Genomic DNA, 27927 nt, shown 5'->3' with positions numbered 1-27927 from the left:
TCAAATGGACATGCTAGTCAGGTTCTCGTGGCTCAGAAGTCCTTTTCTGGAGCTGCTTACGACGTGGCTTGGGCCACAGTACTCCTGAAGATTGTGCCGCAAAGTAACTAACGCAGAGCCCAAACATGCTCGGTTGGGTGCTTGGGCACCTCCGGGTAGTTGCAAGAGTAGCGTGACTACTCCGGCCATGCCATCGTCTGTAGGTTCAAGAGTGATAGGACCTACCCTGAAGTTGGAGTACGTGTATCCCAATAACTGTGATAAGAAAGGGTCCGAGTGACGCAAAGTTGGAGGCTGTGGGCCGGTGGGGTCATACGACTTGACTCTGGGCTTTGAGCGGTGGTGGTGGTGATGGTGGTGGTGGTGATGGTGCTGGAGCGGTGGCAAAACTGGTCCTCCTGGATGATGACATCCACCCAACACCTCCACATCAGGCTGAAAGTACACAGTTAACTTGGCAAAAGGTCGGCTGGCCATCTTGCTCATCTCCTGCAGGTGTCGCCTCTGTTCCCTGCGCACATCCAGCCACTGCTTGACCTTCCAGAGAAGGACGCAGGCCGAGAGAAAGAGGAAGAAGCAGCTGAAGAAAACCGAGAAGAAGACAAAGAGGTCAATGTGGGCTTGGTCCTGACGAAAGAAAAGTAGGCCTTGAGACTCTCCTAATCCATCAGATGTGTTCCCGAGAAGCAGCAGGTAGAAGCGGCTGTTCTTAAGCGTGTGCAACTCATGGGGATACGTGATGACCACTCGGTCTCTAACCCCCCGTACAATAAGCACGGTCTGTTCGTTGCTAACTGTGATGTAGGTGATCAACCCACGTGGACGTTCCTCTCGAAGCCAATTAGCTTTCCCAGATACATGACCGGTGCTCCCGTTGATAGAAAAAGCGGTTAATGGCTCGGGGCCACCATGCACATCATGGTCGGTCAGCTTGTACACGCGGACAGAGTGAACGCCTGAGAACGGGTTCACGTCGACGGCAAAGCTCTCGGCGGACGTGGACACGTACACATCCACACAGCCAAAGGTAACGTCCACGGTGACCCGGATGTCCACATTGGTGAATTTCGGTTGGACCCCAAAAAAGACGGTGCGTCCGAAGGGCAGATTCTGGATGTTGGGCTCGTGAAAGCAGTTATTCTGCGAGGTTGGGTCAAAGCAGTACTCCTGCTCCACGGTCATCAGTCTATAACACTGTCGGCCATTGACGGGAGTTCCGTGGAAAGAGTCTTTGCACTTGGAACACTGCGAAAAGATGCAAAAAAAATATTAATAATAGATTGCGTGCAATAAGTTCAAATATTAAAGATGCTTTCGCTACACCTTAGAACCTTCGCTCCAAGGTTCCCAAGATGCGTCCGGCCACAATTTTACCGGGCAGATGTCATCAGGTGTTGCTCCTCACTATACAAAAGCACCAGCAGTGGTGGGGTCTCAAACAAGCCGGGGCGGGTTAACGTTCTTTGGCATAACAGGTAAAACCTGATACGTTACCTGATGTTTGTAGCAGTCTTTCCTGTCGCTCTGGGGACTGCTCTGGCAGTTTGCACTTTCCGTGTTGTTATTACAAGGACAGTTGGTCCCGTCGAACTCATTGCATGTATCTGCATGCCCGTTACACTGACATCTGCGAAAGGCACGTGAGAGCATTACGGAGGGGACCGAGCAAACAAAAGAGCACAGAAAGAAGAAAGGCTCCAAGACAGAGGCGTTGAGAGACGGGGTTTCACCATATAGAACGTCGCAAGTGACAGCAAAAGGGTCAATTCACTAAATGGCAGGACCTGGATGGGGTAACTTTCACCTCTACATCATGGTGGAGCTCCAACTTGTAGTCAGATGTCCTGGTGGATGTTTTTTTTTTTTTTATTGTCAGTTTAACGGTCTATTTTTTTTTTAGGAAAACCGAGCTAATTATGTGATATATTTTTTATTTTGTATATTAAATTGAAGTTTTGCAATACTGCACTGTATCTGTTTTGTTTTTTTTTGTGTGTGGTTTTAACTCCTTTTGAATATCCACAGACACGCTTCCAGGTTCCACTTGACGAGAGCGAGAGCGAGGAAGGGTCAAAGTTTATATATAAAATGGAATGTTAGTCCAATAAAAAAAGTATTATTTTATGTTGCAATACTCATTTCTTTTTTTTAACTTTGGAGAACCCAATAAAGAATAATGTGGGAAGATAACTGCTGTGAGCCAGACGTGTATTCTGGTTGGGTACTGGGCAGCCCCCCGTAAGTTTTTTCCCCGTGCCCTACGTCCAGAGCCGCCACGTTCTCTGCCGTTATGCTTCTGTCGGAGGCTAAGCTCAGACCACCTTAGCATAAATGGGCCGGTTACAAGGGAGACCTCTGATCTCCATTAAGCAGCGGTGAACCTAGGAGCCCGATCGCCCAACACGGCCATCTGCCCCTGGTTCTGCAGCAGAGGAGCCTAGGCTCGTACATGCCACCACTGTGAGCCCCTAGGTGAACGTCAGGAGCATTAAGAGCCCTCAGGCCATACCTCTTTGTTCATATTTCAATAACCAGACCCCAAAGCCAACAGCTTTTTAATAAGCACGGCATTACGTCAGGAGCGTCACGTGCACGCGACACGCTAAGGAAGTAACTCACTTGGTGCAGTGCTTATCCAGCAAGAAGTACCCTGGGAGACAGCCTTCACATTTGTCTCCGTAGCTGTTATTCTGACAGTGAACGCACAGCGCCGCGTCCTCGGCCGGCCCCTGGCTCACCCATCCTGGGATCTACGAACGGGAAGGAAAAGGTTTAAGGCTATTTGACAGACGGCGTGACGCACTTTAAATAGAGGAAGCACGCCGAGCGCTAACAGGGAACTAGAAATGTTCCGCGTTACACGCGTGCCTAACGTTCCGTGTATAAAATACGAGTGCCCATCCGAGTTAATGCGTGTATAGGTTTACGCGTGTTTCCCGTGCAAGGGATGTCAAAGCTCGCAAACAGGCCGGGACTTCCGGGAGCAGCTTGAGCCGCTCGATTCACGTTCAGAAAATTATTTCTGGGCTATACACAGATTCCTGGTCTGTTTGGAGCTTAACGCGGCTGATCTAGGCCATCTAGGAGTTGTTATCAAAGCAATTTAAGAGATATCGGGGCACAGTAACTACGTCTGGAGCTAATAAGAATGATCAAAACAACAAGTTACTCCCCAAAATACGATGTCTATTTTTCTGAACGCATGTTATATTTATTCATATAGCGCCAGCAGATTCCGTAGCGCTTTAGTGATAGCGGTAAAATCAGGCACTAGCTGAGCGCCCCCTGGTGGTTATTTGTGGAACTTGGTGGGGAAAGTACCAGGGATTTCGGCGCATGTTAAAGGGGAATTGACACATCTCTCACCAAAGCTGTTAACTAAAACTACCTACAATTTGTGCTGTGATCAGCCACTTATAGAACGGAGAGATTTGGCAGCGCTTTAAATCATTCCGCTCCAGATAGCGCCATGAGCAGCGATCACGGCACGCGAGGTCGCTTGTATTTCTGTGCTGTCCACGTACCAGTTTGGGATCAAGGGGGTATCTCTCGGGCTCTCTCAATGCCTTCTTGTGTTCGTCCCGGGTCATGCAAACCTCGCTGTTTCCACGACAGAAATCCAGGCAGGGTCTGCACGTTCCGCCATTCAGAGCTGAACCCACGAAGAGGGGCTTGCACTTCTCACAATGATCTCCCTGGAGAGGAACGAGAAGGAGCGGCGGTTAAAATAATAATAATGGTTAAAATAACAATAAATACATTAAGTATGACTCTGTTTGTGCTCCATGTTGTAATAAGAAGTCATATAGTCTGGCTTAGGTCAACTAAGGCCCAGGGTGGCAGGATTGAGGGGCTTCCTAGTTCACTATGGCTCTTAATGGGCTGGTTGTAGAGATCGGTGAGATTTTCTGCCCACTTTCCCCTTTTGCAAAGCGACATAACATCCTGGCATTGTTTCACAGAGACAGCCGGCGGCTGCGTCGTGAGAGCGCGCGGAGAAGCAGGAGAAGGCGCAAAGGAGCAGGAGAACGCGCGGAGGGCAGGTGAGCATGTGGAGGGCAGGAGAAGGTGCAAAGAAGCAGGAGAACGCGCGGAGGGCAGGAGAACGCGCGGAGGGCAGGAGAGGGCGCGGAGGGCAGGAGAGCGCGCGGAGGGCAGGAGAGCGCGCGGAGGGCAGGAGAGCGCGCGGAGGGCAGGAGAACGCGCGGAGGGCAGGAGAAGGTGCAAAGAAGCAGGAGAACGCGCGGAGGGCAGGAGAACGCGCGGAGGGCAGGAGAAGGCGCGGAGGGCAGGAGAGGGCGCGGAGGGCAGGAGAGGGCGCGGAGGGCAGGAGAGGGCGCGGAGGGCAGGAGAGGGCGCGGAGGGCAGGAGAGGGCGCGGAGGGCAGGAGAGCGCGCGGAGGGCAGGAGAGCGCGCGGAGGGCAGGAGAGCGCGCGGAGGGCAGGAGAAGGTGCAAAGAAGCAGGAGAAGGCGCGGAGGGCAGGAGAAGGCGCGGAGGGCAGGAGAAGGCGCGGAGGGCAGGAGAGGGCGCGGAGGGCAGGAGAGGGCGCGGAGGGCAGGAGAGGGCGCGGAGGGCAGGAGAGGGCGCGGAGGGCAGGAGAGGGCGCGGAGGGCAGGAGAGGGCGCGGAGGGCAGGAGAGGGCGCGGAGGGCAGGAGAGCGCGCGGAGGGCAGGAGAGCGCGCGGAGGGCAGGAGAGCGCGCGGAGGGCAGGAGAGCGCGCGGAGGGCAGGAGAGCGCGCGGAGGGCAGGAGAAGGCGCGGAGGGCAGGAGAGCGCGCGGAGGGCAGGAGAGCGCGCGGAGGGCAGGAGAGCGCGCGGAGGGCAGGAGAGCGCGCGGAGGGCAGGAGAGCGCGCGGAGGGCAGGAGAGCGCGCGGAGGGCAGGAGAAGGCGCGGAGGGCAGGAGAAGGCGCGGAGGGCAGGAGAAGGCGCGGAGGGCAGGAGAGCACGCGGAGGGCAGGAGAGCGCGCGGAGGGCAGGAGAGCGCGCGGAGGGCAGGAGAGCGCGCGGAGGGCAGGAGAGCGCGCGGAGGGCAGGAGAAGGCGCGGAGGGCAGGAGAGCACGCGGAGGGCAGGAGAGCACGCGGAGGGCAGGAGAGCACGCGGAGGGCAGGAGAAGGCGCGGAGGGCAGGAGAAGGCGCGGAGGGCAGGAGAAGGCGCGGAGGGCAGGAGAAGGCGCGGAGGGCAGAACACGTTAGGCATATAACCTGTCTCTCGATCTACAGGTAGATTCTGGGGTTCACTGGGGCCACCTCCCTGGATGAGACCTACGTCAGCGCCCGCTTAAATACACCAACGATCACATGAAGAAGTGGCCGGTTCTGTCCAGCTCTCTCACCATGGTGTTGTTGTGACATTGTAGACACTTGTCCTCGGCGCCCAGCCCCGCACAGTTGCTGTGCTTATTGCACCGACAGGCCACCGAGCAGTTCTCACCGACGTAGCCAAAGTCACAGTGACACTGGTTGGGTTCCACGCAGGTCCCGTTTACACAGCCGTGCTCGCAAACAGGGTGACACAGCCCGGTCACGCTGCAAAAAGAAAAATACCAGTCATATAAAGAAGTCAAGGAGGAGGACAGGGAAGGGAGACGGGAGACAAAAAGGGTGACAGGGGAAAAAAGAGAGAAGGGGGGGGGAGGGAGAAGGGGGGAAAAAGGGGGGGAGAAGGAAAAGGGGAAGTTAGAGGGGGAGGGGAGAAGGGGGGAGGGGAAAAGGGAGAAGGAGAGAAGGGGAGAAAAGGGGAGAATGGGGGAAAAAATGGGAAAGGGAAAAATGGGAAAGGGAAAAAATGGGAAAGGGAAGAAGGAAGGAAAGAAAGTGAAATGATACTTAGGAATAAAGAGGATGACATATCCGGAGAGACACAAATGTTCATAAGACAGGTTTTCCACAAATATATGTTTATGATTAGTAACATTGATTTTTTTCCTCTTGTAGGAAATGATATACTGGGCTTTACACTTGCATTGTTCACACCGGTAAAGTGGGGAGTTTAACCTTTTCCACCTCAGTCTATCTCTTGGTGTAACAGAAGCGCTGGCGTTCGCCGCTCGAACACATAATGATATTTCGATTAATAGATCTGTAGATCTGGGGCCAAATATCAGCTGGTCCACCTTGGGCTACTCCATGCCTCCTACTGGCCGGCCTTTACTCTTTCGCCAGCTCTGCCACGGTGCCAAAAAGATAGAGGCAATCACATGAGCGGTACCAAACGGGGTCCGATCGGTGATCAACTAAAACTTTCCCTACGAGAGATCCTGCCGACAGCCCCGGGGATCAGTCATGAGCTTATCATCAGGGACGGGATATTATGATGATGATGGGATATAATCACCGTTCTATTTAAAAGAAAGGCGCAGACTCCCATCACTCACTTGTGCAGCAGGTATCCTTTCTTACACGTGCACTTGTACCCGACAGGCAGGTCGCTGCAGTTCTGGGTCTCGTTACAGTCGTGGTGCTGGTTCAGACACTCGTTCTCCGGAGGACAGGACATGAAGGCCCAGTGAGACTCGGCGGAAGCGCACTGCTCCCTCATCACAGCTAAAACGATAAACATCCTTAGAACATCTCGGAGAATCATCCGCTCCATTTAGCCTTCAAATATTTACCTTCATGATCTTTTCATAACGTATGCCTCGTGCCTTACCTTTAGTAGGACCGCTGAGCCCCCCTTCCAGGCACTGTCCCTCTCCGTTACCGCCTCTGCGGGCGCACCAGCCACAGCGCGGATGCTGGATGCAGGCAGCACAGTGAGTGTGACGCGAACAGGACGGCGAGCAGCTCTCCGTGCCGCTGAGGACCCTGCCACACGCCCCGGCGGCACAGCGCATCGGCAGGAAGGTCGGACTCATGCACTGCCGGAGCACAAAAGAGGGCAAATTTAAGACAAATCTGGCATTACCACGGCTACGAGACCCAAAGCGCATGTTTAGGAGACGGCAAAACTTGATACCAACCCCTAAATACCCTAAAAAGCAATGGTATATTTGTACTTTTCGCTATAAACATGCCCCTTAGTATCCCGTACATTATTTATTTGATCTGTACATCCATACATCATCTATACGCATGTCCGTGACCATACCTTCTTCAGCGCTACACTCCATACACACTGCTGCCACCCTCCGTCGGCCCCCTTGGAGCTCAGACAGTCGTGGCAAGCGGTGTAGTTGTGGCACGGGGTGGGACACGGAAGAGGAGGAGACGACTCCACTGGCATCGGAGACACGTTGAGCAGGGAATGGCTGAAACACGTCCAGTCGTACGTGGGCTGCACGCTGAGAATACGTCGAGTCTCTCCTGGGATGGAAAAAAAAAACCAAGAGAGACACGGGGTTAACTGCTCTGTTACGGCAGGGTGTCATCCAAAGAAGAGACCTCTGAGGTCCCAAGACTCTATATTGGTCCAATAAGAGGTATCAACCTCAACTAAAGACACCAGGTAGATAAGGCAGGAGGAAAAAAGCATCAACGAATTGGATATAAACGTTAAATTTGTTAACAGGAGGTCACCCACCTGTGCGTTTAAACTGCCGAGTCCACATGCACTTCCCAGAAGCGGTGCATTTGTGGCAATCAGAAGCCTCGCACGAGATCTCGGAGCAGTTACTGGCCAGGAAGATCTCGCGCTGGTTAATGCGACAGTCGTTTTCCGACGTGCAGCTCCCATCGCTGCCGATGCAGGCCCCCTCCGGGCAGTTGGTGCACCATTTGCAACGAGGAGACCCCTTGGGGAGGATGGACGCGTAAGGTGTTACGGCAAACAGCATGATGTAAATGGCTACTGCCCAAAATCCATGCGCTTTAAAGACCTCGCTCATGTACCACAAGGTTAAATTCATAACACAACACTACAGTAGTCCATAAACACTGAAACAACATGTCCGCTCTCCAGTGGGACCTCTCACGATGCCCCCGATACCCACCACACAACGTTCTACATTATGGGCGCTACAATTGTTTCGTGGTCGACACTCACCATTGCGAGCTGTGCGCCCATGGAGCGCGGGTGCTGGGCTAAGCACTCACTGCACGTCTTCAGTCTCCTGCAGTCCTCAGCCGATCGGGGCAGCGGGAAGCACAAGCTGGAAGCCATGGGGCAACTACGCCTGGGAGTAGGAGATCCCACAGTGAGCATAAGGAGGAGGAACAAGGCAAAGGTGGGCAAAACTTTCACATCATGGCGTAGTTCTGATACATTTCCTACTTAAACACACAAAAATAACTGTTTATGGAAGAGCTTATGTCCTTAGTTAGATGGTGAGTCCTTTGGGTGATTAGGACATTCTAGGCATTCAAGGCATTCTATTGTTTACTAACTAAACCACACAAAGCAAAAAGTGAAACCTAAACTATAGACTATAAGGATATAACGGTTACCTCTCGGCGGTCTCCGCAGACATGCAGCTGCGCTGACACCAGACACAGCTGCCGGCGCTCTGGTTGCAGGCCGAGGCGGAGGTAAACAGCATACAAGGGTCGGAAGGAATGGAGAGCGTCACCATGCGGCCAAGAGCAACACCGTTAAACCCTCCGGAGATGTAGAGACGCCCATCGACCACAGCAATGGCGTGTCCTATTGACTCATTCATGGGGATGCCCACCACCGTTTCTGCAAAGAACATACGATCAGAAGGGGCTATCAAGGTGGTCCTTCTTCCTCCATCTCCAACCAGAGCTTTGTTGGGCGTTGTATTCGTTATTGTGTTTTTTTTGGTTCTGCTTGGTGTCAGCCCACTTACCAGTCCTGTTCGGCCGAATCCAGGTATTGCAGTGGATCTGGTAAAAAAGAACCTGATTGCTGTATTCCTGATGTTCTGTGCGACCTCCAACCACAATCATGGTGTCTTTCAGCACGGCCGCAACATGGAAGAAGTGGGACAAGGGCTATGAAAAGATAAGGAAACGTATGAGAGAGGAGAACACGCAGATAGTCAAAGATCTGTCACCAGGTAAAAATAAGGTGGCCGGATTTGCTCTTGCGTCTACAGAAGTCCCAACTGGTAGCTCTCAACTTTGGAATGACTTCCATGATGCACGATATGGCAAGTAGATGAAGAGTTATTTACATAACACAGAATTGCTACATAAACACGAAGAACCAAAAAAAAAGGGCAAATTGTCCGTGTGGGGGGGACAAAAACATGGGCGATTTATTAATTTGCAAAGCGGGTAGTAGTAATGGAAATGTGTAACGAGATTGTGAAGGGTCATAAATGCAAGCGGGTACCTTTTTTGGGGGGATGGCTGTAGAAGGGAAATTACCTTCCTCCCCTGAGAGGGGGCAAGCAGGCTCCAGGTCAGGTTGGGGTAATATAAGCTGTAGAGCTCAGGGGATGGGGTCACAGCCTCTACGTGGAAACGGTGTCCCCCAAACACGTAGAAGGCATCAGTGGCCTCGTGGTACACAGTCGAATGGCCATACAGACCTAAGGCAAAAAAAACACCAAAAGTGGTTGTCATGGTTACAGCAGTAGCCACAACGCTATCAAGTACTTCCGAGAACTTCACTCTGCCCTTAATTTGTCTTTAATTCTTTAACACAGCTCTTTTGACAGGCTGATGTTTATTTACTGCCTGTACAACTTCTACTGGAAGTCTATTTCAGGTAACTACTACCCTTTCGGGAAAAGTAGACTCTTCTGAATTACTTACCTGTGGGAGGTGTGCCCGTCTGGTGTCCCACCTTCCAGGTCTCTAATTCAATGTTGTACTCCAGCACGCGGTTATTAAAGCCATTCTCAGGGGAATATCCTCCGATAAGTAGCAGCGAGGATCCACGACGAGGAGTGAGTGTGTGACCAGCTGCGGGTGGCACCAGAGGGGCCTAGGTGGGGGAGAAGAGAAGTCTCTTTGCTTGTCAACTGAGAAGTTGTGGAAGTAAATATAATCTACTAGTGACAGCAGACTTTATGCAAATAAGAAGTTGTGCTAATTGTGAATGAATGAGTGAATGAATGAATGAATGAATGAGGCTTAAAAGGTGGAAACAGCACTATTTGTGTCAGCAGAAACAAAATATACATGAGCCAAGAAAGCAAAAGGTAAACTTACAGGCTCGCGTCTCCACTGGAGAGTAGTGAGGTTTAAAATCCAAAAGTCACTGGATGCTCCGCTGCTCGTAAGGCCCCCCAGCACATACATGGCGTTGCGCATGCTGTTGTATGCAGCTGCATGGAAATAGCGTGAATTTGGACCAGGTCCTCCACCTTCTGTGCCGGCCAACATCTGTGTCCAACGTCTCTCTGAGATAGAGTATCTAGCGGCAGGGAGAAAGAGATGAGATTAAAAAATATTTGATTGGCTAAATCAGATCTGTTCTGAGAAGACACAGAACTCACCTATATACGCTGCCCAGGACGCCGTCCCGAAGTGACAGGCCCCCAAACATCCACAGTGTATTATCTGGTCCCTCCACCATGGTATGGCCCAATCGGTGCAGGAAGCGACTGGCCGTGTCCTATAAACAGAGGGTGTCAACAGGGGATGACTCTAAGGCAAAAGTGAGCTCCATGGTTTTAGCGAGAAAATATCTCAGTGGGATGGAAAAAAGCGGGCCGATTCCATTTGGCCACTGGACCAGCTTTGTTGACCCAGTTACCATTCCCTCATTAAAGGTCCTGGAAGGGTCAGCTCGTGCAGGTAAATGCAGATGACTTACCGCCGTCAGCTGAGGGTCCATGAGACTCTCCCACACAACCTTCCCGGAGTCCAAATAAATCGAACAGTCCTCGCCAGCATAACCAGGAAAGCAAAAGCAGAGGCCGAGTGTCTGCAGAGGAGAGCATAGGCTTTTCCTAAGAACTCAGTCTATGCACCAGAATAGCAGGAACAGCAGATGCCGGCTATTAAGGTTCCACTGGGTGGACCTCTCGAAATAAGTCACGCAGAAATCGGATCTGTACCATCATGTTAGTGCCCATCGCTTAGAAATCATAAATACTAAATCTAAAAAGTTAATCATGCCACAAAGATTTGAAGTTAGTTTATTAGAAATAAATCGGATATTATTCAGTAACAATAGGGAAGGCTCTCTCACCCGGTTGCAGGCGCCTCTTCCATCCTCGGCAGAGCAGTTCCGGGGACACGCGGTGCGTAGGCAGCTTGGACCTGACATGGGGCTTCTGCAAACACACGTCTGCTCTTGGCAAACCTGATTCTGCCCGCAGGGAGGGTTACAACGATGCACGGTGTACGTCGCATTAAACCCTGATGGCTCAGTGGTGTTGGCTTCATAGTAAACGACCAGGAGACCTAGGAGAGAGACATATTGCTACTTTACTGCATTATCCTGGGAGTCACTGGGATGGTACCCCACCATGGACGGACCATATGGTTGATATTTACCAAGCTGCACAAGCACAGGGTAGGTTTCAATAAGACGAGGAACAATTTTCTTCCTAACGGACACTAACCCGTAGTTGCTTCTACCGTAAGCGGCTCTGCTCCTCTTCCTCTGCCACAGAAGGCTCCTAGCAAGCTCCGATCCGACTGTAAAAGTCCAGTGTCCAAGAACGCGGGAATCCCATCAAATACGTAGACGTAGCTGTGCTGTAAAGACAGAACTGGGAATGTGAGGCTGGGGAGCTAGAACGGGAGACCGAACCTACCGACGTAAAAAGGCAGCCCTGCCAAAAGTTGACGGCAGCACTCACCGTGCACGGAATGCTAAAATCAGGCTGAAGACTGAGCGTGAGCCTGGGGCACGCGTTCTCCGGGTGACAGGGTTCGGGTCGCTGAGACACGCTCAGCACCCACAGACAGTACGAGCCGCCGGGAGAGCCCAGGGCGGAAGAGGACACATTGGAGATGAGCTGCCGGCCCTGGCACTCTAAGTAACACGTCCCCCCGTTCCTGGAAGAGGACATAAGGGATCCATATCATATAAGTGTTTAAAGGAATAATGTGCCCCTCATGGGTATTCATGAAGTGGACACAGAGGACCCTCTCCTATCCCATGTTCCCGGGGACATACCTGGGGTCTCCGTAGTACCCTGGGGCACACTTGTCGCAGTGATCTCCTTGTGTATTGTCGGTACAGTAGCAGACGCCTGTCTCTCGGTCACAATATCCCAGCTCGGCTTTCCCGTGCTTGTTACACACGCATTCCTGGCACCCGGGCTTCTCCGTAGCTATCCCATAACTTCCGGGCTTGCACTCTTCGCAATGTTCACCTTGGGTCCAATCTAAAAAAATGACACAAAACAGAAAGCATTCGTACTTATTACCAGAACACAATGTCAAAGCATTCAAATGTCGGAAGCATTCAGTGTTCTTGCTCATCACATTACCCTGGCAGGCATCGCAGGTGCCGGGGCCGCGTGTGCACGTGCTGTGGAAGTGACACCCGCAGTCCACGCTGCACTCCACGCCACTCTCATTTACAGCGATACGGTCCGAAGTCCACCCGAGGTCACATAGACAGGAGTAAGACGGGGGTCCACTGCAAGTCCCATGAGAGCATTCATTGTAACACCTACAGAAAGAAACAATACCCGGTTACATCAATCTGAATTGTCAATTATGGACCTAAAGAGAACCCTACAAGCTGTATCATCTAAATATCATGTCCACGTGACACAAAGCACTTTGGATGGAGCGCAAGTCCTTACGTTTGGTTGCAGTGTGCCACGCCGTCTCCTGTGTAGCCACGATCACAGTGACACTCGTACGAGTCAAGCGTGTTCTTGCACGTGGCGTGCTGGTGGCAGGTGGCCATCCCCAGTCGGCACTCATCGACGTCCGGACACGAGGCGTAAGACCACTGAGCCGGTTCCGAAATCGCCGCGAGTCCAGCCAGCGACAGAGCCACGGCGCATCCAGAATATTCACGCATGCCTGAGTAATCGCCCGAGTAACACCTTAAGGAGAGACAAAGGATTACGGAGTGTGAGTCTTGCGATGCACGTTAATGTCCGTTAACACACACACGCGTCTCTACTCTCACCTGCCAAGCGTGGGATTATCGACGTTGCCGCACCAGCCACATTCAAAGTTCTGCAAGCACTCGCGGCACGTGTTAAATCGCGAGCAGTCCATGCACTGCGGTACCGAGTGAACGCTGGGGGAAGAAAACCAAACAGGAGTCACGCGCAAGACCACGGGGGCCGAAGAGATTAACAAGAAACGACAGCGTAAAAGTAAAATAGTAAAGGGAAAACGGACCCGAGAATTTTCACTGGTTGTGTGAAAGTGGACTTGCTACCTGTATTTTTCTAGTTGAATACGATATTTTGGTTAAAAAGGTAGAGATTGTACGTTCCTACACTGAGCTCATTTTCTTGTCTTTATTTTGGGGCTATAAGAGCTAATCAGCTCCCTCTGAATCTGGAGGAGAAACTTGAATAAAATCTAAAAGGTACTCAAAGGTAGCTGCGAAAAAAGCGAAAAAGGGCAATTTCTAATCTACTTATAATGTATTTATTTACTAGCATTAAGCTTTCCTCTTGTAATGCAGGTAAAAGGAAAAAAATACTCTCACCGTGGCCCCCGTGCCGGCTCCGTTACACACGACTAGACTCACCTGTCGTACCAATCGCGGCAGTCGCCGTAAGGGTACTTTGCCAGGTAGGCTGCGAAGTAAAAGCAGCTTCCGGTAGACTGGCACCATGCGCAGTGACTGGAGTTCGAGAGACATTCCGAACAGGACCGGCGTCTGGAAGAGATCAAAGGAAAGCGCTCAGTACAGAAAGAGAGGCGTCCCACGGTTCACAGCAAACGCGGAGCCCAACGAGTGTAACTCACTGGTTGCAGGCGCGGGGACAGCTCTCGGGAGCCCGGATGGAGCTGCTTACTCGCCCTCTGCGGCTACACAAAGAGTCGCCTTTCTTACTGCTGTGTATTTGCCACTCGCAATATGGATCCTAGAAACACAACAACAACTGCTCAGGTGGACACCTCATCAGGGAGATCTCCACCAACCGTAGGGACTATTGAGTAAGCACTCACCTTGGTGCAAGCTTCACAATCGCGATATTCCTCGCACAGCTGGCAGTTGCTGGGAGAGAGAATTAGGGGTATATCTTGGCATTGCTCAGCTCCGTCGACCACCACGCGATGGTGGCACGTGCGGCTCGGAGGACACCAACCGCAGCTTTGGTCGGCCAGGCAGGCCAAGCAAGACGGGTACACCGGGCATAAATCAGACCGATGAGGCTCCAGGAAGAGGAAGGATATCTCCTGAAAACGAAGGGTGGCATATGACTGTGAATGAAAACGAGCCCAAACATCCTCAGGCTCCTGCTGGCCAGCGGACCACAGAAGTCTCATACATATTCCTATACACAAGGAGGACGGAAGAGTCTTACGCTTCCTCCATGGACGCCCGTGCGGTCCCACGTTAGGCTCAGCTCGCTCGTGTGCCCGTTGCCAGTATTGTTCAAGTAGCCTTCGATCTGTAGTGCGTAGCGGCTCCCGCGTTCCAAGATAGGGAAGAGCCGCTCGCCGCTGTTCCTCTGTAGCGGGCGATGTTCCTTCTCCTGGTGCACAGACCATCGACCTACCTCTTCCTAAAGCGGGCGGACAGGGTTGGGGGCGAGAGAATTTGATGGGAGGTGAGTGCCTATACCACGCATGTTTAAATTGCCACTCTGTATTAGCCTCTACAACGTCTGCTGGGAGGCTGCCCCACGTAACTACTACCAGCTCAGTAAAGTAAAATACAGTATGAAAATATAAGGTGGTGAGGAAGAGTGTGACCTATCACGAAGCACATTGCTACCATGCTTTGGTTTCTACGTTTACAACAATTATCCAAATTCATTTCAGTATTTAAATAAGTAAATAGCGATTTTCCTGTGAATTTTCATATCGAGCTCATACTATTATTTATTAAGAATTCTTAATGTATAAAGTGGCAGAAAAAAATAATAATAATAAAAAAAAATGATATCTATATATATATATATATATATATATAAATGATTTGGTTATAATTATATATAATACAATTATATGATTATAAAAATATAATTATTTAGCCAAGAGCCTATACCCCGGGTGGATTTACATGTTTATGTAAACCTTCTGAAATTACTTGATTTTAACCAATGCAATAACATGCAGAGTATTTTATGAATGGAAAAACGTGCAGATCCAGAAAGGGGTCTCGGCCAAGTGAAACCAACCTTAAGCGAAGACAGAGAGTGCGCAGAAAGCTCTAAATCACAGCATGAATAATGAACAGAGGAAAAGGTAGAGGAAAAAGCAAACGGGAAGCAAGGAATAATGAAACAGAGGAAAGAAAAACAGCGGAGCTAAAAGCAAGAGAGAAGGGGGTAACAGGGCAAAGGCCAGCGTATCTGAATGCTACCCCGGATGAACGGTTAAGTAACTCACCAGATTAGAGAGGGTGTTAGGAGTCCGCGCCAGCCGGGCGATCACGTAGAACCTCTGCATGCGAGCCCAGATAGAGACTCTATCGGGGGAAACCCCTTGGCTCAACATGGGGTACAAGAACCCCTTGTAAACCAGCGACACGTCCATTTCCGTGCTGGGGTTCAGGGTGATCGTTGTGCTGCGCACTATGGAGACCTGCGGGAGAGAAAGGGTTACTCCCAACCAACAAGAACTGCCATCAAAATCAGTCACATGATCTAACAAAAATGGGGATTGCTAGATATTAACAGGGTGGGAGGAAGAAGGATCTACCCACCGGAAGCAATTCCTATGTTATACACCAGCGATGGAAGTAAAATAGAGGTAGGATTAGACTTTTTGTCGAGGCCGTTTGCTCCTCATCCTACTTAAAAAGCACGGAGGTTCTCTTGAATTACACGTCAGTTTTAATCACGCTTAGCTATGGTTCTGAATAGCGTCGCCCTTATAGCAAACGTTGGACGTGTACGGTTACACGCGATCATGAAGGTGTAAATAGAAAATTACCCGGTCGGGCTGGGAATCGTTGCGAGGCTGCTGATATGTGATGAGGTGAAGACCAGGCAAAAAGTTGTGGGTCCTGCAGCCATCCAGGGAGGTGATGAACGCGGTGACCGGACCCCACCAGCCGTACGTCCCCGAAATCTGGCCAACCCGGCACGACGAGCGCTCTGAGGGTGGGGAAAAAAACCACCTTTCTTACTATTCTTATTTCAGGTTTAATTATTTAAATGGAGGTGCCTCAACTTTGTTAATAATCTGACTGTATGCCAATATATAGTTAATTTATAACGCTCAACATCATTAAAATAAGAAAGAATAATGCTGCATGATTTGTAGAGGCCTCACCAGACAACGGCATGCAAGTCTCGTTTTGGACACACCACCCGAACGCTCGGGGGATACGAGACGAGGTGCTCACGTTGGTGCTGAATGCTAAGCAGGCCTGACAGTCGGAGAGGAGCCGGGCCAGTCCCAAACAGCTTTTATCAGGGCACTGCAAGTAGAGAAGGGTGTCAATATGACAGCGCGGATCTAGGAGGATACGGGGCGAGACTTTAGGGTCAATTCAACAGAAGAGATCGAAGGTTCCTACGTGTTTATTACGCTGGGACGTCTGGCAGCTGGTCTCGCACCAGGAGCATTCCGGATCCTTGGAGCAGAATTCACTATCGTACATGGAGCAGTGATCCAGGTGATACTGCAGAGGTCAAAACACACATACTAATGACACCCCGACACCCGTTACATCATCAATCTCCTATAATCACTGTACTCATCTACTCACGTCTTGCACAGGGGTCTGGTACACAGACATGGGAACTTTGAAGGCAAGGAGGTCCCCGCGGGGCGTACCACTGTATCCCCCAGCCACCAACAGAACACCACCCTTCATCAGGGCAGCGACATGGGAGTACCGGCCCCTGCTTGAAGCCTGCCGCTCTGGAAGAGAGTTAAACAAGGACAATGTAGACCTCACAGGACGGAGGTTTGGTAGCATATGGTATCTCGCCCGCATTAAACCGAACACAGTGTGAAAAGCTTTATGCTGTTGAAGTTTGTAGACGGATGTTGAAGAGGTCCGTCCATCTCTTACCTTGATAGGTACGGGTGAGTTGGCTCATGACCTGGTTGGGAACCCACTGGTGGCAACCAAGATGGTAGAAGAAGATTTCCTCATCATAACATTTCTCTTCCTGGTAGTGGATATGAAGGTTTCCTCCTGTTTCCACCAGCAACATAACACACGATGAGAAGAGTCGTGCGCATTCAACACATATTCAGTAGCACATTACACGTTTTTATACTTTGAGTCTATAACTATATATATAATATATATATATATGCCCGGATCTAAAAACGTACCAAATATCACCATGTAGTTTCCGATAACGGTGGCGCTGTGGAAGGCTCTCTCTCGAGGTCCACGGCTACCATCGCGTGGTCTCAGTGTGGTCCAGTAATTTAGATCCACGTGGAACAGATCCGTAGTGTTGACACGCATGCTGAACCTAAGCCATGAAAAGTTTAGTAAGTTAAAAAACACCTGAACCTCGTGACTCAGTTTAGATTTTGTGGAAAAACAGCGTATTTATTGGCATTACCGTGCAGTGGAGGGCCGGTGTCCTCCATAGACCACCAGAGAACGTGACGCAGCATGGAACACCATAGAGTGGCCGGCGGCTGATGGAGGCTTCCCTCCGCCAGGGAAAACCTGCTCCCACTCCCAGGAGTAAAGGTTCAGACGGAACATCTGCGAGGAAAAAACATCCCGAGACGTGCGGCCTGTACAGGGGATGAGGAAAATGTGTGGAGGGACAGGACAACACGGAGGGGGAAAGGAGGAACATTGTGAGAAGAAGAGAGAAACAGCGGCAAAGAATGAAGTCATCAGCAGGATAACAAACTGGATCATTACATCAATAACAATTAACCCCTTCAATCCCCTATAGACGTACCGGGACGTCCAAAAAACGCCCACTAAGAAACCCCTATGGACGTCCCGGTACGTCCAGCCCTTAGTGCAGCGTCAGGGACACATCCCTGCCGCTGCACGGGAGACCAGGCTGTCGTTTGACAGCCTGGACTCCCCCCTGGCAGCAGAAGCCGGCATCGCCGGCTTTCTGCTGCCCGATCTCCTGTAACAGCTTCCGGCATGAAAGCCGGTAAGCTGTTACAGTTGAAAGTGCCCGATCGCGCAGTTGCAAACGCGTGATCGGGTATTCCCTTCCGGGTTGCGTCACTACTGACATAACCCGGAAGGTCATCGGAGGACAGGATATCCCCTGCGGGGATATCCTGCCCACCGAAGAGGCACAGAGACGCTGCGATCTCTACGCAGGTCTGTGAGGACCTGCATAGAGATCACAGTGTGATCGGTGCAGGGGGATCGCGGGGAGGGGAGTGAGAAACCATCTCTCTCACTCCCCCTCCCGTCCTGAAAGAGAAAAGCAGAAAAAAAAAGTTAATTCATTTGAAAAATAATATTAAATAAATCATTAAAATAATAATATATATAATACATAAAAAAATTATGTGAGCTGTGATGTCATTGTGATATCACTGGCATGTTCAGGAGGTCCCTAGGAGGACCTCGAACCATTTCTGTGTAAAAATAATATATAAAAAATAAAATAAAAAAAATGTAAAAAAAAAAAAATTAAAAAGTTATATAAAAAAAGATAATAAAAAAATTATTAAAAAACCTTACTTCCCATTGCCCTAGCATAACATCTAGCCAGTATAACCCTCCTGCCCCCGTTCACAACCCCCAAACCCGTTAAGCCATAGGCATAAAAAAATCAGGACACCTGAATTAATAAATTTGGAGGGGATTTTCCATCACTTTACCTAATTTTGTGAGGATTCAGAGGGAAAATGTAAAAAAATAAATCAGTTTATTTTTCTAATCTTCGCTAGTTTTTACTAAATGTCTCATTCTAAATTTTCAGCTAATCATCCAACTATGGTATCAAACGATAATGAAAAAACAATATATAGTTTACATGGGTACACTATTCACAGGAAAAGAGCATCATCGCTAAACCGACATACCCCAAAAATGGCAAAATTGCTCTGGGCTTTGAGGTACCAAAAACCCCTAGGATTGAAGGGGTTAAATACTGGGAAACAATACAAATAAAGGTAGGTAGAGCCAACATCTACGACCCACATCACACAATTATATGGATACTAATGGAATCCAATGTCTTTGAGGAGAGTGGACCATAGAGAAGAAGCCTTGGCCCAATATCCTACTGAGTCTTAGTACCAAACATTAAGTAACTGAATGGCGTTTGATAGATATTGAGTGCCGTACATCTTTTCTTTACATACGCCGATTTTGATACAGACTATACTCAACTTTATTCTGCTTTTTTCCTTGTGAGGTTCTGATCCTTTATGAAGGAGAACTGATCTTGCTTTATAAGCTGAGATAAGTTTGGAATATCTACCTTATATTTTGAGTGTTTTTATGGTCGGACATTATTTGAGCATATTTTCAATAGCAGCTGCAAGATCGAGATTACCAAAGCCTGGTGATAAAGCGACGATGCCTCTTACCTCCGAAAACATACAGCCAGTGATCCACCATGTCTGCGGCATGGTTAGCCAAGGGTGGTGGGTGGAAAGGGCTGTGGGGTGTCAGCTCCATCCAACGTTCCTCCAAAGGTAGAAACACCCAGACATCACCGGTCAGGCTTCCCCCAGAGAGCTCCCCACCAAATAAAATGAGCGTGTCGTTCCACGCAACCACCACATGGGAATGGCGAGCAGCCTACAGGGAAAGAACGTTAAAGAAGTCTCTGGTCAACCAGGTTGTCCTCAACTTGACTTCACATCGATTATATTTCAAAGATTCAAATCTCAAGCTCATCTCCAAAGGGAAGAAAAAGTCTACCATGCACTGGGTGAGCTACCATAATAGCAGAAATGCTAAGACATACCGGGCCAGGGCTGTATGTTCGGCTCTCCCATGTGTTAGACGTGAAGTTATAAATAACTAGGTCTCCCAAAGCAGAGTTCAAGTCAAGACCTGTAGAGATAGAAAACAAAATAAATCTAAAGGCTTCATCCCTCCTGATACTTTTGACAATCCTGAGCGAAGACTCCAAGTACTCCCTACAAGATTAGTTCCATTTCTAACCGAGCCTGTTGGTCATGGAAGGTTTTTTTTAATCAATGCAAGTGCAGAGATGTTCAGGTTTACATGGTTACAGTCTCCAGCTGTGAATAGTTGTCCACAGAGAAGACTTTGATAAGTCTTTACCCAATAACCATTAAACAAAATTGAATACTGCCCATATCTGGTGGGGACCGGGGTTCATAGAAACACACAAGGTCTCTTCTTACATCTCAAGAATGGTCCTCTGAGGTCTTATCAAGCTCTACATGTCACTCTACAAAAGCTGGATCACTAAAGAGATCTCCGTTTGATTGTCTAGCACACATGGCAGTCTGCTTTAATGTTATCCTCCAGCTGTAGAAAGACGTTAAACACAAATACCTCACGCTAGGCACCTAGGAAGTCTCTTCTCTACAAAAGGACCTCAAGGATACTTAAATATGTGCTGCCAGGTACAACACCAACAAACTGATGTCTTACCTCCAAAGATGTATAAAGCATTCGTGGAGGCCAGATAGGTGCCAGCAGCTGCCGTGCGACGGGAGAATAAGGGGTCCAGCCTGCTCACGTTGTACCACGTCCCAGCCCCCTGATTATCGGTCAATGACAGGTCACATTTCTCCCCAACATAACCTGGAGAGCATACACACCGCTGGGTCTCCTAAAAGTAAACAAAAGAAAGGGAAATAAGCTTTAAATGTTTATAGACTGAGACTGCCCGGTGTCAATGCAGGATTTGAAGGAGGAACCTATTGGAATTTGGCATTAAGTATGAAAAATTAAAACAAGTTACAAAAGTATATATAAAATACTTAGAACATTTAAGCGCCAAGTCTCGACCACAGGTCACCATCAAGCCGCTCCTCATCAGAAGAGACTAGAAGGTAAACGTATTCTTGTCTTTGCGCATGGTCACCAGTATACCCTGACATAAAGGCTAGGAGGACAGAGGATGGGAGATGGAACAGTAACGATTTGCTGGTGCGTTATTCTGACAGCATTCTAGATGTTGTTTGGAAGAAGGCACCTTGTTGCAGGTTCCATGTTGGGTGTTGCAGTAGGATCGGCAGTCGGGGACTTGGCACCCCTCTCCACTCCAGCCTGCGTCACACAAACACTGCCGGTTCTCCTGGCACAAGCCGTGCCCGGAGCAGCCTTGCGGACAGAGGGAGAAGAAGTACGTGGCGTTGAAGCCCAGCAGGTTATAGTTCGCGTCGCTGAAGAGATGAAGGAGCATCTGCAGAAAAAAAAAAAAAAAAAAGAGGAGAGAAAAGATCATGGGGGCGACCAGACCACGCAAATATACAACGCTTCCCAGGATTAGGGTTTCCATTAAAACGAATACACAACCATTGCACAATATAAATATTCTTCGTATAAAAACGCTGATTCCAGCAGTTTAGATACATTTATTGCTTCTCCATCATGTATCGTGATGCTGCTCTGGATAGGTAGACCTAATTCTCCAGACAGATCACTGTTGAGTTGTTTTGTAGCATGGACACCAAAGGAAGCTCGATGACTTCGACTCAATATAGACTTCCCATTTATTTAAGGACACAGCACCAGATTATTTCCATAGATATTTTTTTTTGGGGGGGGGGGGGTTGGGGGAATACATATTTTCATTATTTCCATTGAGGAAAACACCCATCTTTCTATCTGTCGTAAGTGGATCTTCACCTTCCCAGACGTGGCCTCCAGGGTTGGCGGCAAGCTGCTCCCGCTGAGACTCGCCAGAAGTCGGTCGCTGTAGGAGTCTCCATCGTACACAAACAGGTAATCGTACGTGCATTCGGTGTCCATGAACAAGAAGCTGAGCAGCACTCGATAACTGCTGCTCGGCGCTGCGGGAACAGAGAGCGTGTAAGCGACGCAGCGACAGAGGGGAGCGGTCATCACGGGTGATAAGACCCGAACGCACTATTCAGAACATTAGCCTATCCCTTACCTGCGATCAGCCATTCGCAGTTTCCATTGACGGAGTAGTTCCCGGGCCCGTCGCTCACGTATCCAGGGGCGTTGCGCAGCACGGTGCGTTGTCCCTTACAGTCCCCCGACGTTGCCCTGTGGATGAGGGCCAACAGCAGGAGGCCGAGGTTCCACCCGTGAGTCCACAGCCCGACCTTAGCTCCCATCACTGCTCTGCATCTCCTGGAAGGGGACCTAAAAAAAAACAAAAGTCCGCGGTTAGATGGGGAAAACGTCACGATCCAACCGGAGACTGAGGACGACCATTCCGAAGACATAAATAACGTTCCGCCAGAACGGGGGCCCCGCGGCCCCGGAACCGGCCGGTTTAAGACGTTCTTGCAGGAGTTAACGTTGCTTTTGATCCAGAAACTAGTGAACCCGACACAAATGCGAGTTAATTAGTAATTCATTCATAAAGAGAAGCCACGGCATCACACAAACATGGAAACGACACTCGATGCTCATTTAACCCTTTCGTGGACTTCAGTATTAAAAAGGACTACTGGTTTTGTTCAAATATCTGCACATAAATCGCTGGATTTGAAATATCTCGTTACATTTTGCACGGTACCTGGCTTTTTTTGGGACCCAGTTCCAAATTTTATATACAAAGCCTTAATTTCATCCGCACCAGAATATCTCAATGTGTGTTCATGTTATTGTCACTTTCGTATGTTTTTTGTATGTTGTTTGTATGTTGCTGACACTACCCAAAAGTTTGGGGTCACTTGGCTGTTTCTATGTAATTGCAAAAGGGTTTTCTGGCGATCAGTTAGTCTTTGAAACTTAAGCTAGGATCAGCGAACACAACGTGCCACTGGAACCCAGGAGTGATGGGAGTGAACAGGAGTGATGGGAGTGATAAAGGGCCATTGGAACACAGGAGTTATGGGAGTGATAAAGGGCCATTGGAACACAGGAGTGATGGGAGTGATAAAGGGCCATTGGAACACAGGAGTGATGGGAGTGAACAGGAGTGATGGGAGTGATAAAGGGCCCTTGGAACCCAGGAGTGATGGGAGTGAACAGGAGTGATAAAGGGCCGTTGGGACCCAGGAGTGATGGGAGTGAACAGGAGTGATGGGAGTGATAAAGGGCCATTGGAACACAGGAGTTATGGGAGTGAACAGGAGTGATAAAGGGCCATTGGGACCAAGGAGTGATGGGAGTGAACAGGAGTGATAAAGGGCCATTGGAACCCAGGAGTGATGGGAGTGAACAGGAGTGATGGGAATGATAAAGGGCCATTGGAACACACGAGTTATGGGAGTGATAAAGGGCCATTGGAACACAGGAGTGATGGGAGTGAACAGGAGTGATAAAGGGCCCTTGGAACCCAGGAGTGATGGGAATGAACAGGAGTGATGGGAGTGATAAAGGGCCTCTGTACGCCTACGAAGATATTCCATGAAAAATCAGCCATTTCCAGCTACAATAGTCATTTATAACATTAACCCCGTCTGCGCTGGATTTCTGATCCATCTCAGAATAGGACAGAATTTGCTTTTCTTTCAAAACCAAGTAAATTTTTAGGTACTCGCATCCGCAGCCCTCGGAGCAAAACCTGTAGTCTCTACCTGGAAAGCGTGAGGACGCCGTGCCGACAGCGCACACGGAGCATATAACGCTGCTTAGGTTGGGGGAAAGCAGGGGCCATAAGACATAAAAAGTTTGCAAAGTGCTCTTATCACCATAGCAACTGAAGGACTGGATGAATTGGCAGGATTGTTGCTATGGTGATACCACCTGTTCTAAGTTTCTGTACATAAAGGAAAATGTTTTCCATATTAAGCCTTGAAAATAGGTTTGTGGCTGCCCCTTTAATTACAAAACGGCAGAATTCTCAGACTCCAGGTATCGTCGCCGCTAACGTTCGGTGCTATTTATTATGGGTCGTAACAATGCATTTTCTGTTAAAAATAGGAGACTGAGAATAAAATAAAGCACGAATCGTTAATAGACGCGTCCAGCTGTGTTTATGAGGACTGAAACTGTACATTTTTACCACAAAGCAGCAGCATCTCTGAGCACCACAACTCTTGAAGCTCAGTCTGCCTCTCTAGTGGCTGAGCATTATGGGAGTTGTAGTCAAAGCAGCTGGGTATGAACTAGCGGAATACCTGAAGTGTAGGATATCAGGGATGGCTGCGACCTGCTATTACCCCGATGTGCAGAATGCAAACTATCCGGGGGGGGAAAGGGGTTAAAATCCCCGGTTAAACACACGGGGAAGGTAGAGAATGATGTAGGGGCAACATTAGGGTGGGCTAACAATAAACACACCCCAGCCGGATTATAACAGGGGTATTACCCTCCCCCCACCACCACAGTGTGCAGCCCCAAAGGGAAATAATCATATAATAACCCTCTTACCCGGGCACAATGCACAGCGCCGCAGACCGTATAAGCTCAGCCAGGACCCATTCTTTTTTGTTTTTGCTCACTGCGCGTGCGCAAAGGCTGAACCAACGCGAAGGGCACTGGGGGCGCAGCAGTGATGTCATCACGCGACCCATCCCCCGGACTCTAGTGCAGTGCAGGCTGCCGGTGGGGTCTGCGAAGGGAGATGGGAGCACTGGGGCAGAGTGTTCTACACGATAGAGCAGAGAGGGCAGAGTGTGCCACACAGTAGAGCAGATAGGGTAGTATGTGCCAATATTTGCCACAGAGAGGGCAGTATGCTGCATAGTGGGAGGTCAGGGTATACCACAGAGAGGACAGTGTGACATACAGAAGAGCTAAATGAGTGATTGCGTTGTGTACCAGAGAGGGTTGGTAAGGGGCAATATGGCTGGGCATCTGTTGTACATTTTGTGATTTTCTTTATTAAGATAGGCACCCTAAGTAGTAAAATCTGTAACATTTATTATTTACGTTGCCATGACTCATTCTTCAGTTGTAGGACTGGATCAGGTGTAATGTAGCGAAATCAAATATACAAAATGTATCACTTTAATAAATATTTTTAAAATATATTTTGCTGTTTTCTTTTTTAGTTTATCAATGGAATGAAGAACACATTTACATCATTATTGTATAGATCACTGGATCTTCGTGTGTTTTAAAAGTCATTGGACACCAATAATGACCCCCCAATGCCGTCCTAATCACGGTCATCAACCGTATAAATACATCAATATAATAACTAAGATAAAACACTGCCTGTTATTTTTGTTATGAAGCTCAACCACGCCTTATATCCCACCCGTATGCACACTGTATTCCAGATACACGGGTTCTCACACTCCTATCATCCTAAGGAGCATGTTAAAGGTCCTGAAGTGGAGAGACCTAGCGGTCCATGGACTACAGACAGGGCACAGCAGATGTTTATTACATCAACGTTCACAAGTTTGGGGTCACAATCGCAAAAGGGTCTCTAACGATCCATCAGCCTTTTAAACTTGGATCAGCGAACACAACGTGCCATTGGAACACAGGAGTGATGGGAGTAATAAAGGGCCATTGGAACACAGGAGTGATGGGAGTGATAAAGGGCCATTGGAACACAGGAGTGATAAAGGGCCATTGGAACACAGGAGTGATGGGAGTGATAAATGGCCATTGGAACACAGGAGTGATGGGAGTGATAAAAGGCCATTGGAACACAGGAGTGATAAAGGGCCATTGGAACACAGGAGTGATGGGAGTGATAAATGGCCATTGGAACAGAGGAGTGATGGGAGTGATAAAGGGCCATTGGAACACAGGAGTGATGGGAGTGATAAAGGGCCTCTGTATGCCTATGAAGAGATTCCATTAAAAAATGAAAGTTGATCCATTTCTTACGTTATTACAATGGACAAAATGTCTAAGTGAACTCAAACTTACGTTTAAGTCTTGAGACATCTGTATATCAGTCTTCTAACATATAAAGGGTTAACCCGACTACCAAAATTTAAAAAGACGTCCATAAAAAATAAAGTTTGTTCCGCTTTGCAATCTCTTCGCTCGGAAATGAGCTCTACCAGGCGACTTGCCAATCGTAACTTTTTGGGGAAAATCTCCATTCTGCCAACATTTTGTCAACAATATTTTTGTTTTAATAACAAATTATTTGTTACAATTTTTGTACAATTTGATGACAAATTAGTAAAATGATTATCTGTGTAGTGTCCACACTAAGTGGTGTAGATAGACCTGTTTATATCCTATAATTAATATCTTTTTTTTTATTAATATACACTTTCGATTTTAATTAAGGATCTATAGCTTGCATGTAGATGCAGCATCTACACCAAAAATGTTCAACTCCATTCCCCTTAGAACCCTCAACGCATAAGAATCTCAGGATAACACAATATTTGGTGCCAAGAAATGTTTATTTAACGGTTTAATTACATGCTAAATGGCCAAAGCTTCCAAGGATGGTAGGGTTTTGTTGGCCATGAACCATGTTTTGATACCAAAGGTCTATAATCTGGCCCATACAATATGTGGCAATGACAGAAGGACCCTCGTAATGAGAGTATCCAGTGAAGATCCCCGAACCCAACTTCTTCACAAGACAACCAAGAAGCTCTATAGAACATGGAATTTTCAGCTGTAAGGACAATAGTCAGGAGCCTAGGATCACTTCAGATGGTTGTCCCCTTAAAAATCTCAGTTATGTGTTCATGTGTAGCCTGTGAGTGGAAATAGTATTTGATAATCGTTGACTGGCGTACAATTTTATGCCGGTTCTCTGCTTGTTCTTGAAAATAAAAATTTGATTCTGCCAAAAAAAATAGAAAATTCAAAACCTACAGAACAGCTCTCCAAAAGTTCTAAATTACGTTTCTGTAGATCTGTGTCAGGTCTTTCTTCTAGAATGTTCAGCGCTGGTTGCAATCTATCGATGACATTCCCAGTTCTCACGCTTTGGCAAAGACCAATGAGCATGGACTCTTTAACAAAAATCTCTGTTTTACTTACAAAAAATATTTATAGAATGGGCCCACTACACGGGCAATATTATTAAGAGGACCCTCGTCACTTCTAGAATGTGGGTGGACATAGGAACGTCCAGTGATCCCTTCATGTTGGTTCAGGTTGAATTGCCATAATATCACCATCTACACGTTGGTAGTAATACTTAACCATGTACGTCAGTACCTACACGCTGTTTGCATAGAAGACATATAATTTGTATGGTTAATTTATTATGGCAGACGTAGAACATGAAGAAGACGTATGGGGACCTCGCTGAATGAGTTAGAGGTTCCTGTGGTCCATGCTGCCGGACGTTGAATATTTATAGGGTTGAGTCTTTCCAAATTTAAAGGAAACCATTTATCACCCAAACAACGAGTCACAGAAAGTATCCTCGTGATGTGGCTGACCCTTTATTACTATCTGATACATTCGTTTATAGTTCCATGTTGGGTCGCCCAGGACTAGAAGCATCCACCTTCATGGAGGAAATAGAGTTCCTGCCGGAGCGATAAATACAAGCATTCTGTGCCATTGTCCTTTTATACAACAGTTTTCTTTGGGCAAACTCCATAATCCGAGCATCGAAGGCATCTCCTTGATCGGCATTCTACGACATGTAGACGAGCCCCCGCTAAATTCATTGCTTTGCTCCTAGTAGAAAAAGCTCCCGCTGAGGTTTTGTGCTTCGGACCCTGGGAGAGGTCAGGCGTCTTCGCTGATGGACACCGAGTGGGAAATAAAAACACCCCCGAGACAAATTAATGAATAGCCGGGTGGTTATAGATCCACTAGGGGGTGCTGATGCCCTCCGTCTTTTCCTTCTGCATACGAGTTTAGTAGATAAGGACGGCTTGACTTATTTTCCTCCTCCCCTTTCCTTTCCTCTATCTGCTGCAAGTGATTACCCTCCAGATCTATCAGTCCCCACCATGCCTACTGGTTGGAGTCTCTAGTAACAAGATGAATTCACACTACTGAAAAACTGCAATTCCAGCTCTGCCCCCGTCAGACTTACGGGTTTTTTTGTTTTT

At 48.5% G+C, this 27927-nt stretch overlaps 1 protein-coding gene across 1 annotated transcript; it reads right to left on the bottom strand.

The window, feature by feature from the left end:
• LOC149276025 (multiple epidermal growth factor-like domains protein 8) lies at positions 1-22146 on the bottom strand. The gene is made up of 42 exons (XM_089504034.1): positions 21960-22146; positions 21692-21855; positions 21036-21245; positions 20489-20669; positions 19830-19918; positions 19447-19660; positions 17487-17667; positions 17248-17393; positions 16979-17104; positions 16670-16824; positions 16478-16582; positions 16231-16378; positions 15889-16052; positions 15343-15537; positions 14313-14513; positions 13954-14184; positions 13750-13868; positions 13529-13660; positions 12953-13066; positions 12618-12866; positions 12297-12481; positions 11981-12191; positions 11661-11859; positions 11421-11556; positions 11045-11259; positions 10667-10777; positions 10347-10465; positions 10060-10264; positions 9661-9832; positions 9271-9434; positions 8748-8892; positions 8386-8617; positions 7985-8114; positions 7523-7733; positions 7091-7305; positions 6653-6860; positions 6378-6546; positions 5337-5529; positions 3525-3695; positions 2620-2750; positions 1495-1627; positions 1-1245 (listed from the first exon to the last, which is right to left on the bottom strand). Exons 1-42 carry the CDS (start codon positions 22144-22146, stop codon positions 1-3), a joined length of 8211 nt encoding a protein of 2736 aa, XP_089360160.1.
• Between the last annotated feature and the right edge of the window lie 5781 nt (positions 22147-27927).

Source organism: Sceloporus occidentalis, unplaced genomic scaffold (genome assembly GCF_023333645.1).
Source record: "Sceloporus occidentalis isolate IW3139 unplaced genomic scaffold, rSceOcc1.0.p SCAF_252, whole genome shotgun sequence".
NCBI lineage: Eukaryota > Metazoa > Chordata > Lepidosauria > Squamata > Phrynosomatidae > Sceloporus > Sceloporus occidentalis.
Note: the sequence above shows the minus strand (reverse complement) of the source record. Positions and strands in the feature narration are given on the sequence as shown.

What these genes read in the sequence shown, in the direction of transcription:
- LOC149276025 (XM_089504034.1), bottom strand. Translation starts at nt 22,146, where the DNA reads ATGGGAGCTAAGGTCGGGCTGTGGACTCACGGGTGGAACCTCGGCCTC. An exon ending in AAACTACATGGTGATATTTG is followed by an intron (nt 17,105 to 17,247) that starts GTACGTTTTTAG and finishes TGGTGGAAACAG; the next exon opens with GAGGAAACCTTCATATCCAC. An exon ending in TGTCCCCGCGCCTGCAACCA is followed by an intron (nt 13,661 to 13,749) that starts GTGAGTTACACT and finishes GATCTCTTCCAG; the next exon opens with ACGCCGGTCCTGTTCGGAAT.